We start from the raw sequence: 23,899 nt of genomic DNA, 5'->3' as shown, positions 1-23,899 counted from the left end.
ATCCTTATGCTATTGACGTCACATGCATTTTCCTCACTAAAAATAGCCCCGGCGAATCCTGCGGCTGCACTCTTTTCAGTTGGAAGAAAAGAACGTTCTAACTTCTATTATAAATATTGTAATGGACCTATGTAAAATTTTGTTTATTAATTAATATTTCCTTGTTTCAGGTTTCGGTTTCGTCACATTTCAAAGTGAAGACATAGTAGACAAAGTGTGCGAAATCCATTTTCACGAAATCAACAATAAAATGGTAAGTCCCCAATACATTTTCAACCCAAAAAAAAAACCTTTTAACGAAATAAGCTGAATATAGTTTTTATCAAGTAGGGTGCAAAATAAAATCCGCTCTTAACAAATAAAGCACTTTATAACACCTATTCAACGATATCCACTCAATCACTTCTACATAATATTATATGAAACTTTTTTCGTCGTCATTTCCGCGTATAAAGAGGCAGCCTGAAAAACCTGCATTTATTTTTATATGGATTTAACATAACATACTATAATCACATACCTAATCATAGCTGTATAATTAATAATGTTGACATTCCTCGTATAACATTAATCTTGTATTGTATAAGTTTGACGGGGTTCAATAACAAAGTCACTTTATACCCACAATATCAATTCACAATCGGCAAATCCTTACCATGCGGCTTAAGAGGGCAGTACCTTATATCGTGATTGAGAAGTTTGACACCAGAATTTACATAAAGCTGTATAGCAAGCTATAGCAATGATTTTCATTTGCGGGGGGGGGGGGGGGGATAAGAATCGCATCAGTAGAAGTAATTGATACATTGAATAGAAGTAAAAATCTGTCGCAATATTTGAATTTTAACCGAAACTAAAGCTAAATAAATTCAATAAAGTTTTTTAACAAATAATAATTTAATTGAAAGTATTATAATTTGGAAAACCGGTCAAGTGCGAGTCGGACTTGCACACAAAGGGTTCCGTACCTTGATACAAAATATAACAATACTTATATATATACCTACTTTTTGATTTGCATGGCGGCCATTTTGAAATTCTACAACTTGGCTTTTTATTATTTGTTGTTATAGCTGCAATAGAAATGTCACAATCTGTGACAGTTCTCACCTATTTATTGTTCATAAGATATAGCCTGCTGACAGACAAACGGACGGACAGATGGACGTATTAGCGCAGGCTTAGTATAATAGGGTCTTGTTGGCACTCTTTGAAACCTAAAAAAAGGCCAAATGCCTAAAAGTATACCTAACTAAATTGTGATATACATAGTAGGTATAATTCATTATTTTTTTTATCAACATCAGTGGCATACATTCTAGCTTTTATGCTTCTACCAAGATTCGTAAACTCCGTCCTAATGTTAATATTATCGTCCAAATATCAATTAGAGTAAGAAGTATCTGGCGTCGGTCCAAACAGGCCCAATAAAACGCCACTAAGCCTTCAGCGTGCTTAGATTTTTCCCCACAAGGAGACGGGGACAAGAGACATGTACTCGAGATGTTACCATGAAGTTTTGTCGAGCCAAACGTACATTAATGACTATAAAACACTTGAGCAGTAACTTTTACATCGATTTTCCGTTTCAATACAATTCTGAGCTTACAGGTTTTGAAGTTAAAATCGTGACTCCGGAGTTACGTTATAACTAATGTGCCAGTATAAAATTAACCTCACGAAAAATACCACCTTTGTTCGTTCATCCTCAATCACAGATTTACTATGATGCATATGTCGTGTTAGGTTACTTGAATAGTTTCTACCCTAACGGTTCACTAAGGCATACAAACGAAGTAGAGTGAATAACTACTTGAACTCAGCTTTATGAATATTAACATACGGTTGAAATTTGTATACGGAAAACAAAACACGCAGATCGCACATCTCGCTTTGGCGCGCCTGCCGTTTGCCGTCGCGACCAACATGGCAAATTAAATAAAGTTTAGTTTGAGTTGTCATGAACAAAGACGTCGCGCCTTAGCTATTTGCTGGTGTGCGTTGCGCCTAAAACTTCTATAAGTAAGCATAGTTCATAAAAAATACAAAATATTTTTTTTTTATGGTAAGGTAATGTTGCATAAAAATTTTACTTTTATTTTTCTACTTACATTGAAAAGTTAATAGAGACTTAATATAAATATATATTGAAAAATACACGATCAATTTTAGTTCGAATAAAAATATACCTTATTTTCAAAGAATAGGTATTTGAGACATTTTAATCCACCATTTCACTGTTGGGCTCCGATATTCAGTTTATATCAAGTAGATAAATATTTACCAGGACCCGTGAACCTCGTCCTAATGCTAATATTATGGGAAAAAATATCAATTAAGAGTAAGAATTGAGCTGGCGGCGGTCCAACCAGAGCCAATAAAATGCCTCTAGAGTCAAAGACGTATTTAGATTTTACCCCCCGATGGACTTTTTAAGAATTTCCTTAAAATAACACAAGTATTTTAGGTAGACTTTGATTTATTATAGAAAATGCTTTAAATAGGTACCTCACTTGACTGTAGTCTAGGTCCGCTGATAGGTACAGTCAGAAATCGGTATTTTTATGCTTATTAAGCTTCGCATCCAATATAGGTAGCTGCCGATTACAGCACTGCCTCAACTTAAAAGGAGATAAATAGAAAGATAGATAGAACACTTTATTGCTCACAACAACACATATAAAGGAACACAACACAGAGAAGAAAACAGAAAAAACAATTGTGTGCAAAGGCGGCCTTATTGCTTGGAGCAATCTCTACCAGGCAAGCTCAGGCAGGAGATGATGCCTCAACCTGAGGTACGCCTCGTATTTTATCGATTTTTGTCGTGCTTTGTCTCAAAGGAACCATAGGCCAAATCGTCTCAAAATCCCGTTTAATCAAAATGGTTCTTAGCTATGTTTTGTGATATTCAACTTTTTAAGGATTATCATCTGTTTTCTCAGCCGGTGTAGGGAGCATAGTCAACCAATTGATATTAATATTACTCGCACGTGTCCTATGGACTCGATTCCGACGACAATCTAATATTATCGTAACCTTGACCCGTCGAGGGTGATTGAAATTTTTAATTAACCTACACCTATTTCAATTGTTGTTGGCACTTACGTTAAACTTTCTTAAATAGCACCATCAGCGTACAATAGGTGCTCGCGCGAGTCGCATTGCAACGCACGCCGGGCATTAGGTAGTAGTTTATAATTGATACAATAAAGCAATGTCATAATCTATTGGACTTGTAAGTTATTGCATAATATCGGCCATATGTCGCAATACATACAAGCTGCCTTAACGAGACCATTATTTGTGACAAATCATGCTACATATTGAATGTTACAGAAGTGACCTCCACAATTGAGTACAATTTTAGAAGTAATAGTAAATATAGTAAGCTTTATTTAGCATTACAGTGTACCTATAACTACTAAAATTATTGCTACTACTACTAAGTTAGGTACTTCTGTGTAAAGTAGCTTTCTAATCCTAAAAGAATTAAAATCGGTTCAATAGTTTCAGAGATTATATAAGCAAATAAATCTTTCCTCTCTATAGATCACTACCAACCCACCCTGGCTTTGCACGGGTAGTTGGGGATCTCTGATTTTTTGAAAATAAAATATAGCCTATGCTAATCAGGAATAATGTAGCTTTCTACTGGTGAAAGAAATTTCAAAATCAGTTCAATAATTTCAGAGATTATACATGCAAACAAATGTTTCGTCTTTATAGATCATAACAAAACTTTTGTCCAATCGTCTTGAAGAGCGAGGCAAAAGCAAATAGCTCGTAAAATAATTGTTGGCAAACATTATTAAATATCATTAAAGTTTCGAAACAGTCTACCATAATATTAATAACGTTATTATAATTAATACATTTAACACCACCGTCATAACAAAAGGTAGTTTGCGAAAGAGGTATAATGCACCAAATCTAATCACGCCACCATGAAATAATAATTACTTTTAAACAACTATTATAAGCCCCTAATATCCAGCGGGATCCTGCTTTTATATGATAATTATAGTGCTCCATAATTCTAATATTGTACAAATTAGAATATAACCAATTCAATTGTCAAATTGTTATCGTAATAATCTACAATATTTGAGCCAATAAAAGTAAGAGCCTATAATATTACCATAGCAATTAACAGAGAATTACAAAGTTGGTTACAAACTGTATTTGCTATAAGCCCATATTAGGACAATTAAATGCTAACTTTAATAACGTTTATAGTGTCAAAATTGTAAAGCAAAACTAATTATTATAATATTTGGTACGTTCTATGTTTAACGACCGCTGTGTAAAGGTGGAAAAGTCAATAGCTCTATGAAAGATTTCAAGTTTTATTCCCAAGGAATAAAGAAATGATATCTAGGAATTGTATTTACCTATAACCTTAAGTTATTACTATCGTTGACCGACTTCACAAAAAATTTGAATAATAGTGAAAAGCACTACCCATATAATAAATACGTCAATATGTTTGTTTATTGGTTCGTTTGTTTTTCCTTTAAAAAACGTCACAATAGAGCAACGGCATGACGTGGTATTTTGCATGGGCTTAGTTAAAAATCTGGAAATGATATAGGTTACTCTTCCCGAAATATCAAAGAGTTCCCACGATATTTTTAAAAACGATGAAGTCACGGGCATCACCTAGTATCTGGAGATAGTAGAATCCGTTTTAGGTAATCCATATTTTTTGACATGTCACATCGTTATGTCACGTCACTTGCGCAGTATCTAAGCCCCTCTTGAAAACCATTTGTCAAAAAATCTCGTATTCACCTCCCTATCTCAATCACCTTCAAAATTGGCACCACATGCCTCCAGGCGTTCACAAGGGCCATTATCTGTCTAGTCACTTAAACTTCCCTCATACTTTCAGTCTGAAAAGCCGTGGAGCAAATATCCCCCTGTTGTCGATGCATATTCCTGATTATTAATGCTTGTTTTTTGCCTCACCCCATTGTTTTGTACCTTAATGCACGAATGCATGGATAGAAGGAATCGGGGGTGATGTTCGCCCTAAGTGGAGCAAACAACGAACAAAGACATCAAACAAATGGGTAGTGTTTTAGAGTAATTACGGTTCGCTTCCGTGCGAAGCGAGAAGTGTGTAAAGAGCGGGGCTCCCGTCGCGCAGTAATGTATTCGTCGCAGTCTTTAATAAAAACACGTCATTCATTCCCGCGTCTAATCCTGGAGACTAATTAGGGAAGAAATCGAAGCCTTTCAGACGTAATCTTGCGAATTTGTCACTGCGTGCTCATTTATAGAATGCTTCTACAGTAATATACTTTTAGATATAGAGGTACACATTGCTGTTGTTTTTGCTGTTTTAGTTGACAGACTTTTACAAAACTATTTGTTAGTAGATTATGAACACTACTTCGTCCGCGTTGTTTAAGGTGTTGAAAAATCCCGTGGGAACTCTCTGATTTTCTTGGATAAAAAGCATCCTATATCCATCTCCAGGATGCAAGCTATCTCCGCACTTTTCGCCACAATCGGTTAAATGGATGGGTTTTTAAAAATGATGTACGAACTCTTTGATACGGGGACCAAAATTAGCCCATATCCTTTCCCGTGATGTAAGCTATCCGTGTACTAAATTAGTAAAAAGCTAGCAGACTGACAGACAGACAGACACATTTTCACATTTATGATATTAGTATGGATTACTTAAATGAATTTCATGGACCCAGTCTTTATTTACATGGTCATTTTCAGTATAGTGACTGATTTTACCTATAACGAATCACGCACCGTGTGTAAAAATATTATATAAAAAAAGTAATTGCGTAGATACCTACCAGCGCACCCCCTACTTTGTTGCGTGCGTCACAAATGATCAATGTTACAGTAAACTCCTTTTTTACGTTGTTTTCGTAAACAATTTCGAAGCGCAAAGTTGCCATGGAGTTTCAAAGTAGGTACATTGTTTTAAGTGTCACGCGGAATTTATGTGGAATATTTTGACACCGAGGGGTACAACATAGTGTAAACGTGACTCGTAAACAATGCCGCCCATTAAAAATTTGTGTTTAGCATATCATAAAGACATCTAATAGTTATATTTACGTAGGCAATAAAGAAGATAGAGGCGTCACGCCAGCGTCGATGTTTACGCTATGAGTAGCTGCCCTCGTAAATTTAATATGTCATCTCTTATATTAAAATGGTCGTTAAGCTAATAGCTGCTCCGCCTTCCTGCACGGGTTGATAGGGGGGATGGCGTGTTTTACATTAAACGGTAAGAACACGGTAAATTACACACTTACTCAAAAAACGCTAGAGCACGAAAAATCGAATTTTATTATCTTTTATTACAGTTTATTTAGGCAATAACATTTTTCCGTTCTTTTATTAATCCGAGTATTGGGAATACCACATAATTGGAAAATCATTGAATGAAACCTACCAAAACAAGTTTCAATAAAAACAATTAAAAAACAACTGCCTTTCCAAAAATTAAACTCAAAAGTATTTTTTATATTTGAAAATAGTGCCATAAAACCATTTTTTCAAAAACAAATGGTTTTATGGCACTATTTTCAATAGGTCACTCGGGATCACCAAGAAGTAATCCAGTCTCTGCTCAGAATGATGTAAGGATTCTAACGATGCCCCATACATTCAAATATGTTCAGGAATTTTAAAATCCTTGAAATAGACAAACTCACATAGGTAGGTACCTACATACATACACTCACGAACCCTGAAAACTCTTTTTTTTGAGCAGTCGTGTAGTTAGAATAATGATTTTAAGTTGATATAATAGAAAAGAAGTGTGAACATTTGAAGAAAATAATATATTTAAAAATAAAAAGCATTTCATTATTTGGGAAAACTGCTGTGACATCGTTTTATAGAAAGTGAACTATTAATTTTTTTTTTTAAATTAAAAGAGTAAGTAGGTACGAAGTTTAAACTACATAATATTATAAGAGAGTTTATGGGCCGAGGCGTTAAGTCTGCATTTCTGCCATTGTACCACCGACACCATTAAAACACTACAACTATTTCTCGTCAGAATATTATACCTACGTACTATATTCTCTTAATTACTTCAGTTTGAAACAAACTGAGGCATATGACTTTGGCATGAGATTTAGTATTCATGGATAATAGTTTGATTCAATTTGTTTTAAATATCAGAACAATAAATCACAGATGTGAAATGTTTAAAATATTAGTGTCTTAGGATTTCGCACCTAACATCAATTTCTATTTGCCGGATTTCAGCAGACGAATCTGACACCTGAGCCTTTTCTTTACCTGTTACGCACGAAATTTCATAATAATACCCAAGTCATCCCTTTTCCACGATACATGTTGGGTTTTGTGTATATTGAGTAACAGGCGTGAACGAAAAAATGAAACGCTATCCTTTGCGACGGTTTCTCTTGTTATTTTATAAAACCTAAATCAACGATCCTTCTTTTCCTTAGATAGACTACGATGACACGGTACATTAAATTATTCCACAGTTTAACATAAAACCTGCTTAGTAATGGAAAATGTGCTAAATATGCTAAGATAAATATAGTAATCGCTGTATTTTGTTTCAATGCAGGTGCTTAAACCTATGCTTAAACCCTTCATTCCATATGTACATTATTGTTTTAAAGTACAAAATGATAACGCAAAACAACTTTAAAAGGTGTAAAGAGAAACATACATTTGCGCTTTCAGAACGTGGCAATGTGAGCAATGATATAAAAGTGCACTTGCCTTCAAGCAATCGCATAAACACTTTTGCGAAACCATTTTGGGTATTGCGTACATTTTTCTTCCCGATCGTACATGAGGCAAACAAATGGTTTCCGTTTAGGAAATAACACTAAAAGTAGGCACATTTGAAACTGCCACTTAAATCTTCAGATCCTCGATCGCCATTTCTCTTAGCGTCTTAACGGTCTAGCCCAGTGATTCCCAAAGTGTCCGCCTATACGCCCTTTGGAGCCGCAACTTCCTTCGAACACCGTCAATTATGAACCTATATTATATACCTATACTATCGCAAAGACAAAAATATTAATATTTAAAAGTATTGTTCTGGTAGCTCGATACGGACTTTACCGCGAACATACGGCGTTAAGTGTTTCTCCTTTTTTTCCTTTGTCAACATATCTAATACGCAGAACAACAGAGAGGTATCCGGTATAAGAGCATCTGGTGAGAAATGCTAAAAGTAAAGTTGGAAGAGTTAAAAACTACTGACCCAATGTAATAGTTTTCTGGTTTGATACGAGCCAGCGTCTATTGACCTATAGCATGATTACCAGCAGGTTCGACTGCATTTATCATGGGAACCGCTATGGCATAGTATCATCATCACAATCCTGATCAACCCATCGCCGGCCCATTACTGAGCAAAGGTCTTCTCTCAGAATTAGAAGGGTTGCATGGTATTATTAGCTGGTCTGAAAACAAGGCAGAAGTGGTTCACATAAGTTAGCTAATTTTCATTTTTGTTTTAAGTACTTTATTTACTACTGTGTTTATTATGTCTTTGTTGGTATAAACTCAACACTTTTAAGAATTTCTACTCCTTTTTGATCAAGTCAACGTGCTCGTAACTTTATACTGACACGTTTGGAGTGATAATTCGTATCTGCAACCGCTCGACCCCCCCCCCCCTTCCCCCCTGCCCCAATGCGCGCTCCGAACAATCAATCACGTGTTCCTTTGCAGGCGTGATTACCATAAACTTCCCGTTTTAACAGCACCCAGAGCTTCTTCTAAGCATTATCGATCCCTCCGAACCCATTTTTATTCCTTCTATTTATCAACTTCTCTTTGTAAAGATCCCTTTTCATTGAAACTTGCAATTGGCAACTTGTAGGTCCGAATTCGGAAATTTGCTACGCCCTCCTTTTCTTTAAAGATTTATCTAAGATTTTATTTAACTCGCTGATGCCCACAATTTCGTCCGCGTGGATTTGGGTTTTTAGAATCCAGTGGGAACTTCTTGATTTTTGGTGATAAAAAGTAACCGATGTCACTTTCGACGTCTTTGACTATACCTACTCGTGCAAAAAATCACGCGACGCACGTGATTAAAGGACAAACCAACAAACTAGTAAATCAACAAACAAACATAATTTCGCATTTATAAAATGAGTAGGTACTTAGTGATGGTAATTTTGGTTTTCGTGTGTTGTGGTTAAAAAGCTGCGTACTTTTTTTACAAATATTTCGTTATAATATACTTAACTTACAGTTGAATCTAAATCTTCGTATGTAATTCTAAGAAAATAATAAACTCTGAAGATGTTAGATCAAAATATAAACGGACCCTACCTAAATTCCTGAAAAACGTTACAACGAAGAACAACTTCGTAATAAAAGGTTTTCCTCAATATTAGGTGCTTTCACGAATAAGGTCAACTTGAAGGTTGAACACGCCTAAATGAAGAGTTCCGAAATGTTAATAGAATGCGAGGAAATAGAAAGCGCCTGTACTTCAGCTCTACTCCGTCATGTCGCATTGTCATTAATAATGGAGCCCAAACCATGATAGGCACTGCCGTCGGGTTTCAAATGCAGTACTTGTCTCTAACAGAATTTCAACATTCTCTTCGTAACTCTCAGTTACGGAGACTTCAAAATTTGTGTAAAATTTGAAGTTGTGATATTAATTACGTTATTAAGAATTTGAAACAGTTTATATAGCTCCAATGACCGTAAAAGCTTGTTCTACACGATTAGTATCAATCAAATGGCCGCGAGGTTTTTAAGTTAAAATTTATAAGTTCGATTATAATCTAACGCCAATCGCTGGTCGAACAACCACCCAATTTCCTATGTACTTACACTATATAAATTTAATGGTTATAATGCACACACGGCACGCAATTCACGAGTGACGCAACTAACTTGAAGCGACGCAAAGACGTAAATTATGGCTCAACAGGCCTTTCCGGCCGTTAACGATTTCGCCTCGAACTTAAATTTGAAGCGTGAAAGAAAATTAATTAATCACAGGTGGCGCAAGGCAAGGCACCGCCCCTCACATACGTTCATATCGACCGAATTGTAGGTACTACATTTGACTGAAATAACTACTTGCCAATATTGTACCAAATTGTTTACTCTTTACCTTCAAAACAACTTTAACGATTCGCACCAAATAACTGCTTTTTTGATATATTCAAAAGGAAAAACTTTTATATCTATTTGTCGCAGTGTAATATCATAAACCGGGAGTTGGTAACCAACTTTTCAACATGACAATTCAAGTCATGTAATCGTTTTGCTTGATGCATCAGGATGTTGAACACTTTGTGATATAACACGTAATGCTAGTAAGTTAAATTATAAAGGTAAGGTAAATTTGCCATTAGGATACCCAAATAAATATTAGTTAAGTCACCCTCAAAGCTTAGAAATGTATTCGACACCCATATCTCGCCGGACAATGAATCCTGTGAACCGCGCCATATGGCTAGATTGCGTGCGACAAACGATCGAAGTAGAGCATTTTTGAGGTGGTTTTTTGTACAAGTGTGGCTGCGTATGAAAGCAATAATAGTGAAAGCGAGCATCATCAATAAAGGCCATACGTTAGGGCAGGCCGGTTCATTACTGCGCTCCGTGCGTCGTCTCCACATTCCCATTACGTGGGAGTTAGGAGACGCGCGCGGCGATAAATAGCGGCAGAGGAGCCCTGCTTTATTTCTCGTGCACAATTTCATTTACATTAGAGGTGCTGAACTGAGTTTCCTCCCGGGAGTCATATGAAAGTCGCGTACAGATTCATGCAAAACAAGTTACGAGCGGCGGGGCCACGTGCCGCAAGCCTTAATCTAGTCCGTGGCGGTCTGACGAGGCGCCGCCGCCGCGCGCCGACCCACTTAATTGCTACTAATTGCTACAGCTTATAATATGTACGTACATCGTAAACCAGCGCCGACTATAGAGCTATTAATTTCAAAACACCATTACTTATTTATCCTGTTAAACTAACGTATAAAGAAAAGTTCACTTAGAAAATGTAATCCAGATAATAATGTTACCCGATAAGATTGGATTTGCCTTTATGGCGCTCGTCCGTAATGTAAACTTGACCAATGAATTTTCATTACCTAATGAAAGCAGAGGGCGTTTGACAGAGAAAAGAGATGCTACATCGCCGGCCGTAGAAACATCCAATTTCGCAAATTGAAGCTGCATTAACGCACACGTAACGGATGCCGACATTCCACAATTATGTACTTAAATGCAAATCGCTCTCATAAGTAGTCTTTAATACCACTTTTTTTAGATCCAGTACATCGTTTGCATTTTCATTTGGAATTCGTCGAGGAATTCATTCTTGAAACGTTTCAATTCGTACATGGAAACACTTTTATAAGGGTTTCGCTCGGCGTCTCCACCTAATATTATACAAATTTCATTATTGCACGTTTCAATTGACTAAACGGTGTGGTCGCCGTCTCCGCCGGTCGTTCGGTCGTTTTATTCTTTTTGTAGTACATTCGAGTGGCTCTTAAGCTTGATACGAATTAGTTAAGCAACGAGTCTACGGTAATCTCGTCCGCTTACAATTGCAAACGGCCGCTAACACTGCTGAGTAGTTGCCAATACGCATTTTGTTTGCTTTGCTCTCCATTTAACTATTCTTTTTTGAGTGCTATTTGCCAAGTTGTGCAATTACCTGAGCTAGTTTGCTTTGTAATATTGCCTCACCTACTCTTTTTGAAGTTAAATTGCCTAATGATATCTGTCTACATTATACATTAAAACAGCTATGTTAATATTGTACCTATGTAAACAATTTTTCAAAAGAAAACCAAATGTTTGACTTCTTATATTCGTATATTCTCTTGAAATATGATGGCAAACAAAGATAAAATTATTACATTCTCGTCCAAAAATATTCCTCGTTTCAAATCAAGGTAAAGCCTTATAATTTTTGACAATCTTTCGTATTTAAGGCGCCATCTTCACGGACGAGAGAATCGCGACAATAGTCTCGCCGTGTGACAAAATTCGATACAAACTCTATGGGCAAACGCCACAGTATCCCCACGAGACGATACTATTACGGCGATACGACGAGTGATTCTGGACGTGAATAAGGTCACAGACTCGTCGCGTCTCGCGACGATACCGCCACGTTACGCCACAGGGAGAGACACAACGAGGCGTTGCGGTCACGTCTTGCGGTGATCCGATGCGATCTCCTGGCGGTTCGTTGCGAGTCGTAACGATACGCTGGCGGAATTATCGTTTTGCCGTGTAGGACGACTCGTTGCGAATCTTTCAACCGACCGTGGAGATGGTACCTAAGCGAAGTAGAAAGAATTTATTTATTTAAAAACAAATATTCATTAAATTAGCATATTTAAGTTTATTGGTTCACTGTTTTGCTTTGTTGTATATTCAGCGCGATTTATCAAAATAAATGGTTCTTTATTTCTTTCAAAGTATGTTTAGCAAAGAAATCCTTAACAAATCGGTTCATTAAAATCCAGCTCGAGTGCCTCCTTTTACTGAAATCGTTATTCAGAATATTCGATTCAAGAACGAAGAAATGATTCTAAGGAGTTTAAATAACTCGATCAATTTTCTAGAAATAACTTGTGGCGCACGCGTTCTAGCGCGGTAAATCTTGCAGGCGCCTTATACCAGCCACAATGTCTCTTAATATTTGATGCCTGACTAACACTTCTATAACATGTTACTAGGCTAACATAATATTAAATTCACCAATTATTCCCCTGCCTTAAATATGTTATTAGTGTCGCTCTAGGTACCTACTAATTTACAAGAGGTCTAGTTTCATAGACTTATTTATTTTATATTGTAACTCTTAAAATATGCTAAATAAAATCGACGAAAATAAAATAATCATTCGTTTCAAAAACAACACGTGTCAAATATTATCTGGAAATACAGATATGGACATATACAAGTAGGTATGCTAGATAAGGTGTGCCATACAAAATAACAGTTATTTTTGGAGCAGGTTATTTCAAAGCACCCTAGCAGTCGTACCGGGAATTAAAATTGACACTTTGGTCAAATGGTTTTATGTTGGTACTATGTTGACAGACGTCTAATCACTAACTTTTAGTTCCAAGTACGCTCACTGATGCTATCAGCGCCAAAAGGGCGATAGTCAACAGATCGGCAATAGCAAGTCCAGCGTACTTGTATTACGAGTAAGTAGTAGTAGTGTCTGAAAAGCTCATTTATACTGTCGAATGTATGTATTTAATTTAAAAGAGAAGTTTGCAGGCTATCTTTAATTTGTATGTAAAGGAGAGTAACATTAGCCTACATAAATTACACCGAAAAAACCTCTTACGATTAAGCTTTTGCAAAGTCACAGACGATAGCCGTCTAAAAGCATATTGATTACTTTACTTTTCCACTTTTGCCGTATACGTTTTGCTTAGTTTAGTATAAAGTTACAAGTTTTCAGACATACCTCTAATGCAGATGATAAAGTATAAGATTACAACATTTTCATTGGCTTTTAACATGACTACGAGCGTAGTCAAAAGTTCACAAGTTAAACATTAAAGCGGAGTTTCATTAATTTAAGAGTGAGAAATTACGTAAATGGATTTTTAATTAATTTCACTCGGTGTGTGAAAATAATTTCACACGGCATCAGGCTGTCGCACGCGACTATCTAGAAATTTATTTCCAAGCAATGTTTGAATATAAAAGCTTCGTGAAATACACGAGTGGCTGGAGGGCTATCTGTAAAGCGTTGCAGGTAACGTTACCGCTTATCGAAGACGGGCGACGCGACAACTCGATCGTATATCTGATTTGAATTTCGCGCATTACGGCCCATCGCCCCCTCCTTCCTCTCTGCGCCCCCTTGGTAAACACTCGCTACACTTTAAGTAACTGCGCTGAATTTCGTAGGAGAACGTCGCGTCGGCTAACGTTTATCTTCCTTGGAACAACAGTTACGTAAATATGAGAATATTTTAAAGAGCAGAACTTTTCATTAGCGGTGACCTGTTGAGCGTAAGTTTTAAGACTGAAGGAGTCTTTAGTACAAGAGCTCATTTTGTTTTCAAGCGGTTATAGCAGCTTTATAGGAAGTCCTGTTCATATTTGCATAGAAATCCACCAGCTGTTTCCATGCCTGTAACAGCTGCAAAGTATCTTTGATCAGTGCGCTGGAAAGCAACCTTAACTCCTTTCTCCCTAAATGTATATAGTACCTATTAGAAATATATACATACCTACTGCTAATAAATAAAGTTTTCAATTTAAATACGTGAAGCTCATCAGAAGAGCAGCTACGAGAAGAAACAGCTACGAGAATCTTTTCTTTACTTGTGCTACAAGTCTATAGGAAAGGATTATTTCCTCTAAATCGCATTGTGTGTTGGTTATCAGTTCGATAAGACTGCAAGATGAAATAAAACTGACTATCTTAAAATAACAAATCGATTATTTAAACACACTCTAACGCGGCGGAAACAAAAGGTTTTAGCATTAAAGAAGCTTGGTAAAAGGAGCACAGTAGCATACACAAGGTACATTAATATAGCTGTATTTGTAAAGCTCTCACCTAGTCTCCGGTTCCCACGCTCCGCCTTCCGTTTAACGGCAATCAGGGCCAAGCTACGACGCTCTGTCAATACCAAGGCGAGAGGTTTCTCTGATAAACTTATCTCAGCCTCCCCTCCCGCGCTTCGCCGATCCGTCTTCGTTTATCTCTCACGTACGTAGGCATGTCCTTACGATATTCACATTTCGCACCATGTGATTCGTGTACTTGAGCAATTTAATACAAATCCCTTCCGAACCGTCTTGTTTGCATTTTTTATGATTTCAAAGTGAATTCTGCTTCAGAATAGTACTTACATGACGTATGGGTCAGTTGTATCAACGTATATTGAATGTTTGCCTTAGTCAATCGACGTTGACCTAAGCCAGTGAATAACTTATGAAACTAAGACCTGGCTTGCCGGATGGTTGAAATGTAGAGGTACAAAATTGGTCCGTTTACTTGCCGCTTTGCTTTTTCCTTGTTAAGCCATCGATCTAAGTTATTGCATTTGATATCAGATGGCAGGTATGTGAACTCACCCGCCCACTACTGAGCACGGGTCTGCTCTTAGAATGAGAAATGTTTAGGCCATAATCCACCATATTGGCCAAGTGCCGTTTGGCAGACATCATCACCTTCGAGAACATTATGGAAAATTCTCACACATGCAGGTTTCTTTACAGTGTTTTCTTTCACCGTTACAGCAGGTACCATTTAATTTCTTAAAATGCACTTAACTCCGAAAAGTAGAGTGCGTTCCCGGAATCGAACCACCGACCGCCCGAATAGCCCGACGTCTTAACCAATAGGCTATCACCGCAAGCCTAAACTAGGCTTTATTGAGAATATCCAAGGTAAATATGACATACCTATTGCTATAAAAATGTTATAGTAAGATCAATGGCACATTTTTAGGGTTCCCTTTCTCAAAAGGAACACGGAACCCTTATAGGATCACTTTGTTGTCTGTCTGTCTGTCTGTCCGTCTGTCTATTCGCCCGTCCGTCCTTCCGTCCGTCGTGTCTGTCAAGAAACCTATAGGGTACTTCCCGTTGACCTAGAATCATGAAATTTGGTAGGTAGGTAGGTCTTATAGCACAAGTACAGGAATAAATCTGAAAACCGCGAATTTATGGTTACATCATTTAAAAAAAATACCCGAGTACGGAACCCTCAGTGCCTGAGTTTGACTCGCACTTGGCCGGTTTTTACCTATGTAGGTAGACTCTATTGCAATATTTTGTCCTCTTATAAAAGTTGTCTGTTTGGCCGGTTGCCCGAAGTCTGCAGGAATTTGAAAGGAAACAGAAATTTCAGTTTAAGAAAACAAACGCAAAATCTTATAAAATGCAGTTAATGTCAACACACATGCGAACAAGTTCGGTAAACATATACTGTACTTTCAAGAAGTTGCTTTATTTTGTAGTTTCTTGAATCGTGCAACGCTCGACAGGAATCTGCAACGGTGTACATAGGTACTAATGTTAAAACTTCTACCATTTAGTAATTCTACACAAGCAATGAAATAACATTGTCGCCAGAACACAATGTAGAACATTTATTCGATGTTGTTTTGCGGGCATTAGATCTCTTTGTTTCTTTTCTTTAATTATTCTGTATTTAACTTCAACATACTGACTTCTACTATGGTATACAAGTGTTAGACAGTGTTCGTAACATCCCGGCAAGCCGAGGTGAGGACCGCTATGTAGATGTGCCGAAAAAATTATGTGCCTCGTAGCGTGATACCCGTGGGAGATAATATAAGAATATGTTTAAAACACCAGTGTAACAACCCTGTAAGCATCTGATCGCTGAAATGAATTTGTAAAAACTTCTGTGCACATTTTTCAAATGTTCAAACTTGCTTCGCCAACGATAACGAAAAAATCTATGGCACTAACTATACCTACGTACAGGTAGATATATTTTCATACCTTATTTGCCATGTAGATTTTAGGTATATGATTTATCAAGCATGCTGTAGTGTATATCTATATGTAATAAAAGGTATTTGGAAGAAAGTAAAGTATTTATTTCCTTCATTCGTTTCAAAAAAAGTTTACATCTTATCTTAAGGTATCTTTACATTTTAAGGCAAAAATTACTGATCATCATACAACTTATCAGTATGTAGAAAAATTCCAATGAAAGGAGATAACGAAATCGGTTTACATATTACAATCTACTTCAGAATTATTTTATCACTCTTTTATATGTCGACACATTTTTATAGGACCGTAAAGGTGAATTAAAAAAACATCAACCGAGCAGCCTCATATTTTGTAAGCGTATCAGCGAAGAAAAGGTTGTAACAGCGACTTACTAACGCAAATTCTTTATAGAACACACACACCTACATTTTAATGTCTGTGTGGTCGTAATCGTAATCTTCTTCAGGCAAATTAAATGTTCTTAGAATATTATTTTAAGAGCTTTGAATTGGTTAGAAGTGTAATCTATTTTGTCAGTTGGTACTTAACCACATACTAATCTGGCATACCGTACCATCCATCAAGTCACAGCCGTCTTCATAATTAAATAAGTTTTGCTATAGACACACTAATATAGTTTAAATTTCCATGCACAATTGTTTTTTGTGAAAAAAAAACTCTCATGAATAATTTTATTTTACCTATAAAGGAATTACCAAAAGCAATGGAGTAAAAATTTAATGACTGCTTTCATGTGCGCATTAATACCATTCGAACCGCGAGTGATCAGCAAAGGTGGCGAAGTATGAAACGCGGTGTTTTCCAGCGAAACAATTAAATTTCGCACACATCGATGGGATTAAGGGCACAATTTGAGGGCGGGAAGGCTCAGGTTCAAGCGACAGTAAGCTCCAGCCTATAGCGTCTTAAGTCCGCTCGGTTAAACTGAGATCTTTGCGTCGACGTCGGATACTCGATCGGATTCAATCGATATAACGTCGGGGGCCCGTCTACCTAGCAAGTAGCAGGGCTAAATACAATTTACCTTTGTTATTTTTCGTGTCATTAAACTGCGTCGCGATTTCGAACGCTCGATCGGAATTGCGAACTCCGATGCGAATTGTTTGTGAGCTTTTGTTTCCCACTCCGGTCGCCAGCGACGCGACATCAATTAACGTCGGATCCCGAACGAAAATTTCTTCATGGCCGTTCGTATTATTCAAGATAGATTTAATAGAATTATTATCGACTGCGAAATAAGGCCAAATATTCAGATTCAATTATCCTTCCTTTTTTCAGGGAGAAAAGTGTGTAAATCGATTTGGAAATTGAAGTTTCGGTAAATGTCGGACAAATCTCATTCGTACGCTATCACTTATGGCGACATTTGTCAAGCATGCCCCTCGTTTGCGTGCTACTGAACAAATGGGGATGACCACGTCGCTGGCGTAGGCTCTGGTTCATTTGTAAAGCTTTAACGGCAGTGACAAATTGCGACACTCTCTACTTTTATGTTGCAAACGATCGAAGAATACCGAATGTATGGAATGATTTAGGTCTATTGTTTTTACGCTGCCACACCATAACTATTAATAATAGTTGACGTTTTTAGAAAAGAAAGGGAAAAGTTCCTATAGCGTTAAACCAACCTTAAATCTAAACACTGTATAAAACTCGCACGTCGGTACTCGTCTATAATAATCTAAGCTTTCAAGTTCAGCATCACGTGTTGATTATTCAGCCTTATCTAGGCATAAAACTTGGTGGAAAGACACTCAACACGTTGGAGCCTCACACTCACTTCCCCGCGTTAATGCAAAAGCACGTAGTTTCATGTCGACGTAGAAAGTTGTGCAAAGTGCACAAAGTGCGCGAACGCCGCGGCAAGGCCTTCATTTGTCGGCTCATGACGTCCGTGTGACAAATGTGGACGGGACTTTATGCACCGTACCTACAACAAGAACGCGTCGCGATTATGCACGGCGATGAAAAATGTAGCTCCGAGTTTTAGTCCGTCTGCCAAGCGGTTTTTAACGTAACAATTTGTCATGAGACATCTATGTGTTTTATGCATGTGTTCTTTAAAAGCTCGCGAGTTTTTAAGAGACATTTTTGTATAAAACAATAGCGACCGCTTCTTGCAAATTCAGGTACCTACTTATCTATTGCTACATGATATTATTGTGTATACTTAGTAAATATTTTTATATGTTATGTAATATTTATTGAGGTATTTATTTAGATTCACCTTTATCTTTGTTCTATCTATTTGTTCTTCCTTTAGAACCTCTTCTGTCTACTTCTCATCTTTTTATTTTTATTGTTACTAATTTTTGGAACGAATAAATAAAATAAAAGAATGACACTTTTTCACATTGGAAAATATCTATTCATTCTATTTTATAAAAATTTCGTTCATATCAAATAAAAGACGTATAAGAAGTGGTCTGTTTCAACGGTTTTTACATAATTTAAGCCTATATCTTTTCTACACGGGTTTCACTTGGTAGCGAAATTTCTATTGCTAGAGGTTAGGGTTAGCGTAGATTGGGTAATTTATATCTGCCTCCAGCCTCCCTCCCAAGTGGGGTAGGAGATACAAGCTCTGGAAGAGAACCATACCGTTCGTTAAAATTGCTTAATGGATCGATTAAACGTTGAGTTTAATTATAAGATACATTAATTTACCTTAGCGTCGCTGTTTTTAACATCCGTTAATGATCTTCTTAAGAGAAGTAACCCTAGCGCGCTCTCTATCGATTTCCATTAGTTTGTTTTCATTTGAATATTAGGTAACTTAACTTAAAAATCATCGCTACTTTGTCAACACGTCCTGGAAACAAAATGTAATGTGTGATTTTCCATATTTCTGTAAAAATGTGTAAGTAGTTTAAAAGTAACATGGGCTGAAAGATACAATAGTAGACACAGAACTAGGTTTGTATAGAAGACAATGTGGAGCGCACTAAGGTTACTTCTCTTAAGTTTGTATTATTAAGAGCGGTTATCCTTTATAGAAATAATTTACATTTAACCGTAAACAAACCCTAAATGTATGTAGGTACGTAATCTTAGATTGTGGGTAAAAGTACACATCTCTTCAAATATCAATACGACAATTATCCTACATGAAATATGTACTAGGATATAGTTTTTCTTGGCGCAGAAAATTATAGAGTTCCATTGCAAATTTTAAAAACCACGCGGATGGAGTAAATCCAGTATAATATAATAGTAATAGTATAATCATTAATCGAATAAAGTATATGATATCCAGTAAAATATAAAACTACAAACTCCGCCAATTTCAAATCATACAAATGTACCACAATAATCATTTAGATTTTATCGTTCTGCCTAATGAGTATTCAATGTTAAGCCCTTTGACTTGATAAAGTATATTAAAATTCAATTTGTGAGTCGAACCGTGAAGCAGAACGGATTGTCGACTGATTTTGTCACCCCCTTTTCTTCCATAATTTTGCGACTCACCCAATTCTGCGATAATATTTACTTAATGCTGTCAAGTACAATGCTAGCAATTAATTCTTCAACGTTGCCATCCATTAGAATTTGCGAGGTCCCGAAACAACGACCATCTTTTTAAAAAAGAAATAAAAGAGTAAAGGATATTGTAAATTAAAGTCTCCCGCGCACTAAGTTCGTTCGTTTGGAGTAATCTCAGAAACTCTATACGGATTTTCATATAGTTTTCATAAAAAGGGATTATCTAAGAAGGCTTTATTTTATGAGCTACTTATCTCTCAGTGAATGGAAGTACTTTGTACATAACTTGAACACATAAATCCTATAATTGATTTAAATAGTAAAATTGTTTTGTTTGCATATTCTTCATGGGAAAAATAAATATAGTATCACTAAACCAATGCGTCATTTTTAATCCTGATATTTTTATGTACGAAGGCAAGTCGTAATTTCGTCTAAAAAAGAATCTTTTGAAGACTCATTTGGGTAAACAAGTAGCTCTTGTCCTATGCTCTTGTCATTCTTCGACTCTTTTTCGATAACACCATTGCAAAAAATAAAGTAAGTCAAAGTAAAGACTAAAGTAGGACAAACCAAAAAGGACGCATTCGCATTAGACGACGACGTAATGTTGCCTGCCGGTCGTCTATCGGATATACTTTAGAGAGTGTGCTGAGGAACTTCACGACCTTTAATTTTCTACCACAGAACAGCGAAAAACCGTGAACGTTGGCATCCTTATGTGGTTGACATCCAATCCACTCGCACGAAATGTTTTTGTTCACCGTTTCTGATATGAACATCTATCCTACCTAGACCTCAAAACTGACGATGATCTGAATTGTTTCAGGTGGAATGCAAAAAAGCACAACCGAAAGAAGTCATGCTTCCAGCGAACTTGGCGAAGACGAGAGCCGCCGGACGCGGCGCCTACGGTGAGTTGCTAGGTAGCGCCGTGGCAGCCGGCGCCGTTCGGTACGCTCCTTACCCCGTCCATGCGCCCGCGCAGCTCCTAGTGACGGGCGCAGGAGCTACCGGCGCCGCCGCCATGTACCGGCGCGCGCTCGCCGCCCTGCGCCCCGCTCCGCGCCCTCCACGACCCACTCTGACCCCCATCAGCATTCCGCCTCTCGCCTACTCCGTCTCAGAACTCCTCGGAGCTCACTCCCTCGACATCCCGACCCTCTACTCTCCCCTCACCCACTCGACGCTTCCCACGCCGATGCCCCTTTGATCCGCAATCCTCTTCCAGCAACATCCCCATCAACCTTTTTAATGAACTTGCCTAAGTATTCAGTATTATTTCGCTCCCCCAGTATTATTCTTTTTCATTCAGGCCAATTGAGCTGCGCTGGCGTACCTTCCTATCCATTCCTCTTATTCTCTTACATTCCTCTCTTCTATTGTATCCTTGCGTTTATTCTAATGTATCTAAGGAAACAAATAATATCCAAAGTGTCTTATTTTAGTAATTGCCATTAGAGAATCAGTTAGATAGCAGATTTTCGAAATGTGTACTAACATAAATTATTATTAGTAAAGCTCTAGAAACAGTTGTTATACAAAGGTTTATATAATAATGATTACATTTTATGAAACGTAGTAAAATCATCTGGTACAATTTTATGTAGGGAAATAGAGAGCAATATTTTTCTACCAGGTTGTAGGTGCTTAATGCCATTTGATTTTATAAATAGATAGATGAAAATAGTAATAAGCCTGGTATTTTTTCTGATTTTTAAGTAGTTTTTAATATGGAATAATTACTAAGGACCCTATAGTCCTGCTGATTCTTGCCAGTTTTGCTACATATCCATCCATTATAAACAACTAAAGCAGCTTAGAACAATTTCTAGTTACGACGTTATACTTACGGCTGATTTGATGAAGTTTTTTCAAAATAATATTTTGTTACATGATATTATATTCTTTAGCTTTTTACTATAAATAGCTTTGCAACTTGATGTCGGCTTTTCAAAAATGTTATCATTGGAAGAAAAGAGGTACCTATGAACAGTCGATGTTACTTATGAGTTTTGTGAAATTTTAGTCAATATATTTTACACGTATTTATTTCTTTATTTATTTATTGATTAGATTAGGTAAAGTAATGAAAGCGACGTAACTATATTGTATTTATAGAATATATTAGATGACTTCTTGGACTTTCTTGTGCAATGCAAAAATTCTATGAACTTTGTTCTCTTTTAGTTTTATTTAGTTTGTCTTCAGTTTTTTTACCTCTTAGTTGAATATTTGTTACCTATAACAATGAAATGTTATTAATAATTTACTGAGATGTGTATTATCAAAAGTAGCTCTCGTATAAACTAATAAATAGTATTAATTGTATTAACTTATTAAGTAGGTAAATTCGGTAGTATTTAGATTAATAAATATCATTTCTAAAATATTTAAAGATGTCTGTTTGTTTAACATGTTTAGATTTAGACTAACAATGTGTAGAATAGATTAACGAGTTAAGTCAAGTTATATAATCATCTTTGGTGATAGATACTAACATACCCCATTGAAGTCATACTAGTAACTTTTGAATGGTAGTAAAATTTAGAAATCTTAAAATACTATAATCTAAGTATATATTATATCACACATAATATGTTTGTACAATCCACAAGAACATTTTCGCCAAGCAAAATAGTGTCTCATGGTACACTTAAAATTTTAAATACTTCAATGTTTACTAGTACACACGAATGTATAAATTAAGATGTAAGGATCGATCAATTTATGTAAATGTTTTTACATTTCTAGATTTCATGTGGTCATTGGGTGCTCTTCCTGACGGTAAGTTGTTATTACTATTCACATTATATTTTTAAAGTCAAACCATTCTCTGTAACTCCCGCATCCTCAAATCATTTTTGTATTGGAACGAGTCTGACCAATATACTATTATAAGCTTCCGTACCTACCTCAATAATTCAATTTGCACTTAGCGTACCAAAACGGATCATGATAGCATATAATTGACTTGACAATTTACTTTAACGCGTAATGCAATAGACAGGACGATATGCCTAATTAATGGATTATCAAACAGCGTGTCGAGGTGTGCTTCCATCCGCCGTAATGGATCACGTGGCCTGACAGATACACTATTTTGATTGGCAATAATATGATAAACGATCCGGTGTGGTAATCATATCAGCCTCCGTCGACGGTCCGTCCATCAATCACCAACATTTTTATACCGGACTTCATGTTCACAAAGCTGATATTGCAAACATATTGTTTTTATATGTAACTTTTAGCAATAATATCTGTTTGAAACTAGTCCACATTGTTCTCATATTTCTATCTAGAGTAGCCGTAGTTTACTTTGTAATTTAATAAGTTTGTTAATGAAATGCTGTAAGACGTTCCCTAATTGCATAAAATCGTCGTTAGTCCTCTTATAGTCCGCTACATTTAACCATGTTTACAAAATATCATCTGCTGGACAATGTCCAAAACGATGTCGTACCGAGCTTGTACGATATACTTTAGTGTACCTTTTATGTGACGGTTCTATTTTAAAATTAGGGCGTTGTGACACGTGTTACGTACTGAAAATTTATATGGACCGAAACGCCGGTGTCGACGTCAACAAAGCGATGACTGATTGAAATCAAATTAATTGAAAGCATGTAATCTGATAATTGAACGCTTGTGCGTGAATAGTGTTTTTGAGGATTAACGTTTGTTTATTTGTTGCGCAGGTTTCCCCGCAGCGTACGCCGCCTACGCGGCAGGACGTAGCTATTCGGGCTATCCTAGCTTCGGGCTGCCGTACCCCGCAGGTAATCCCCTGGCGAGCTTGCACCACCAACTATCCGGCAATCACTACCACCACCTGGCGACACTACTGCCATACCACCCACTCGAGCTCAGTGGGGTTTACAATGTACACGCCATGCATCTGTGAACTCGCCCGTCG

At 36.8% G+C, this 23,899-nt stretch overlaps 1 protein-coding gene across 5 annotated transcripts in view; it reads left to right on the top strand.

Annotated features, from left to right (window-relative positions):
- The window catches only part of LOC123880913 (RNA-binding protein Musashi homolog Rbp6), a 656,888-nt gene that overhangs the window by 617,140 nt on the left and 15,849 nt on the right, over positions 1 to 23,899 (top strand). For 3 of the 5 annotated variants that reach the window (XM_045929318.1, XM_045929320.1, XM_045929322.1), the window contains exons 8-11: positions 171 to 253; positions 20,810 to 20,894; positions 22,735 to 22,767; positions 23,682 to 23,762. In XM_045929318.1, coding sequence (XP_045785274.1) covers positions 171 to 253; positions 20,810 to 20,894; positions 22,735 to 22,767; positions 23,682 to 23,762 — 282 coding nt within the window. The remainder of the gene's footprint in view (positions 1 to 170; positions 254 to 20,809; positions 20,895 to 22,734; positions 22,768 to 23,681; positions 23,763 to 23,899) is intronic. The other 2 variants (XM_045929319.1, XM_045929321.1) reach the window with 1 other exon arrangement.

The sequence above is a fragment of the Maniola jurtina genome, chromosome 3 (genome assembly GCF_905333055.1).
Source record: "Maniola jurtina chromosome 3, ilManJurt1.1, whole genome shotgun sequence".
Classification (NCBI taxonomy): Eukaryota; Metazoa; Arthropoda; class Insecta; order Lepidoptera; family Nymphalidae; genus Maniola; species Maniola jurtina.
This window is presented reverse-complemented; position numbering and strand designations above follow the sequence as displayed.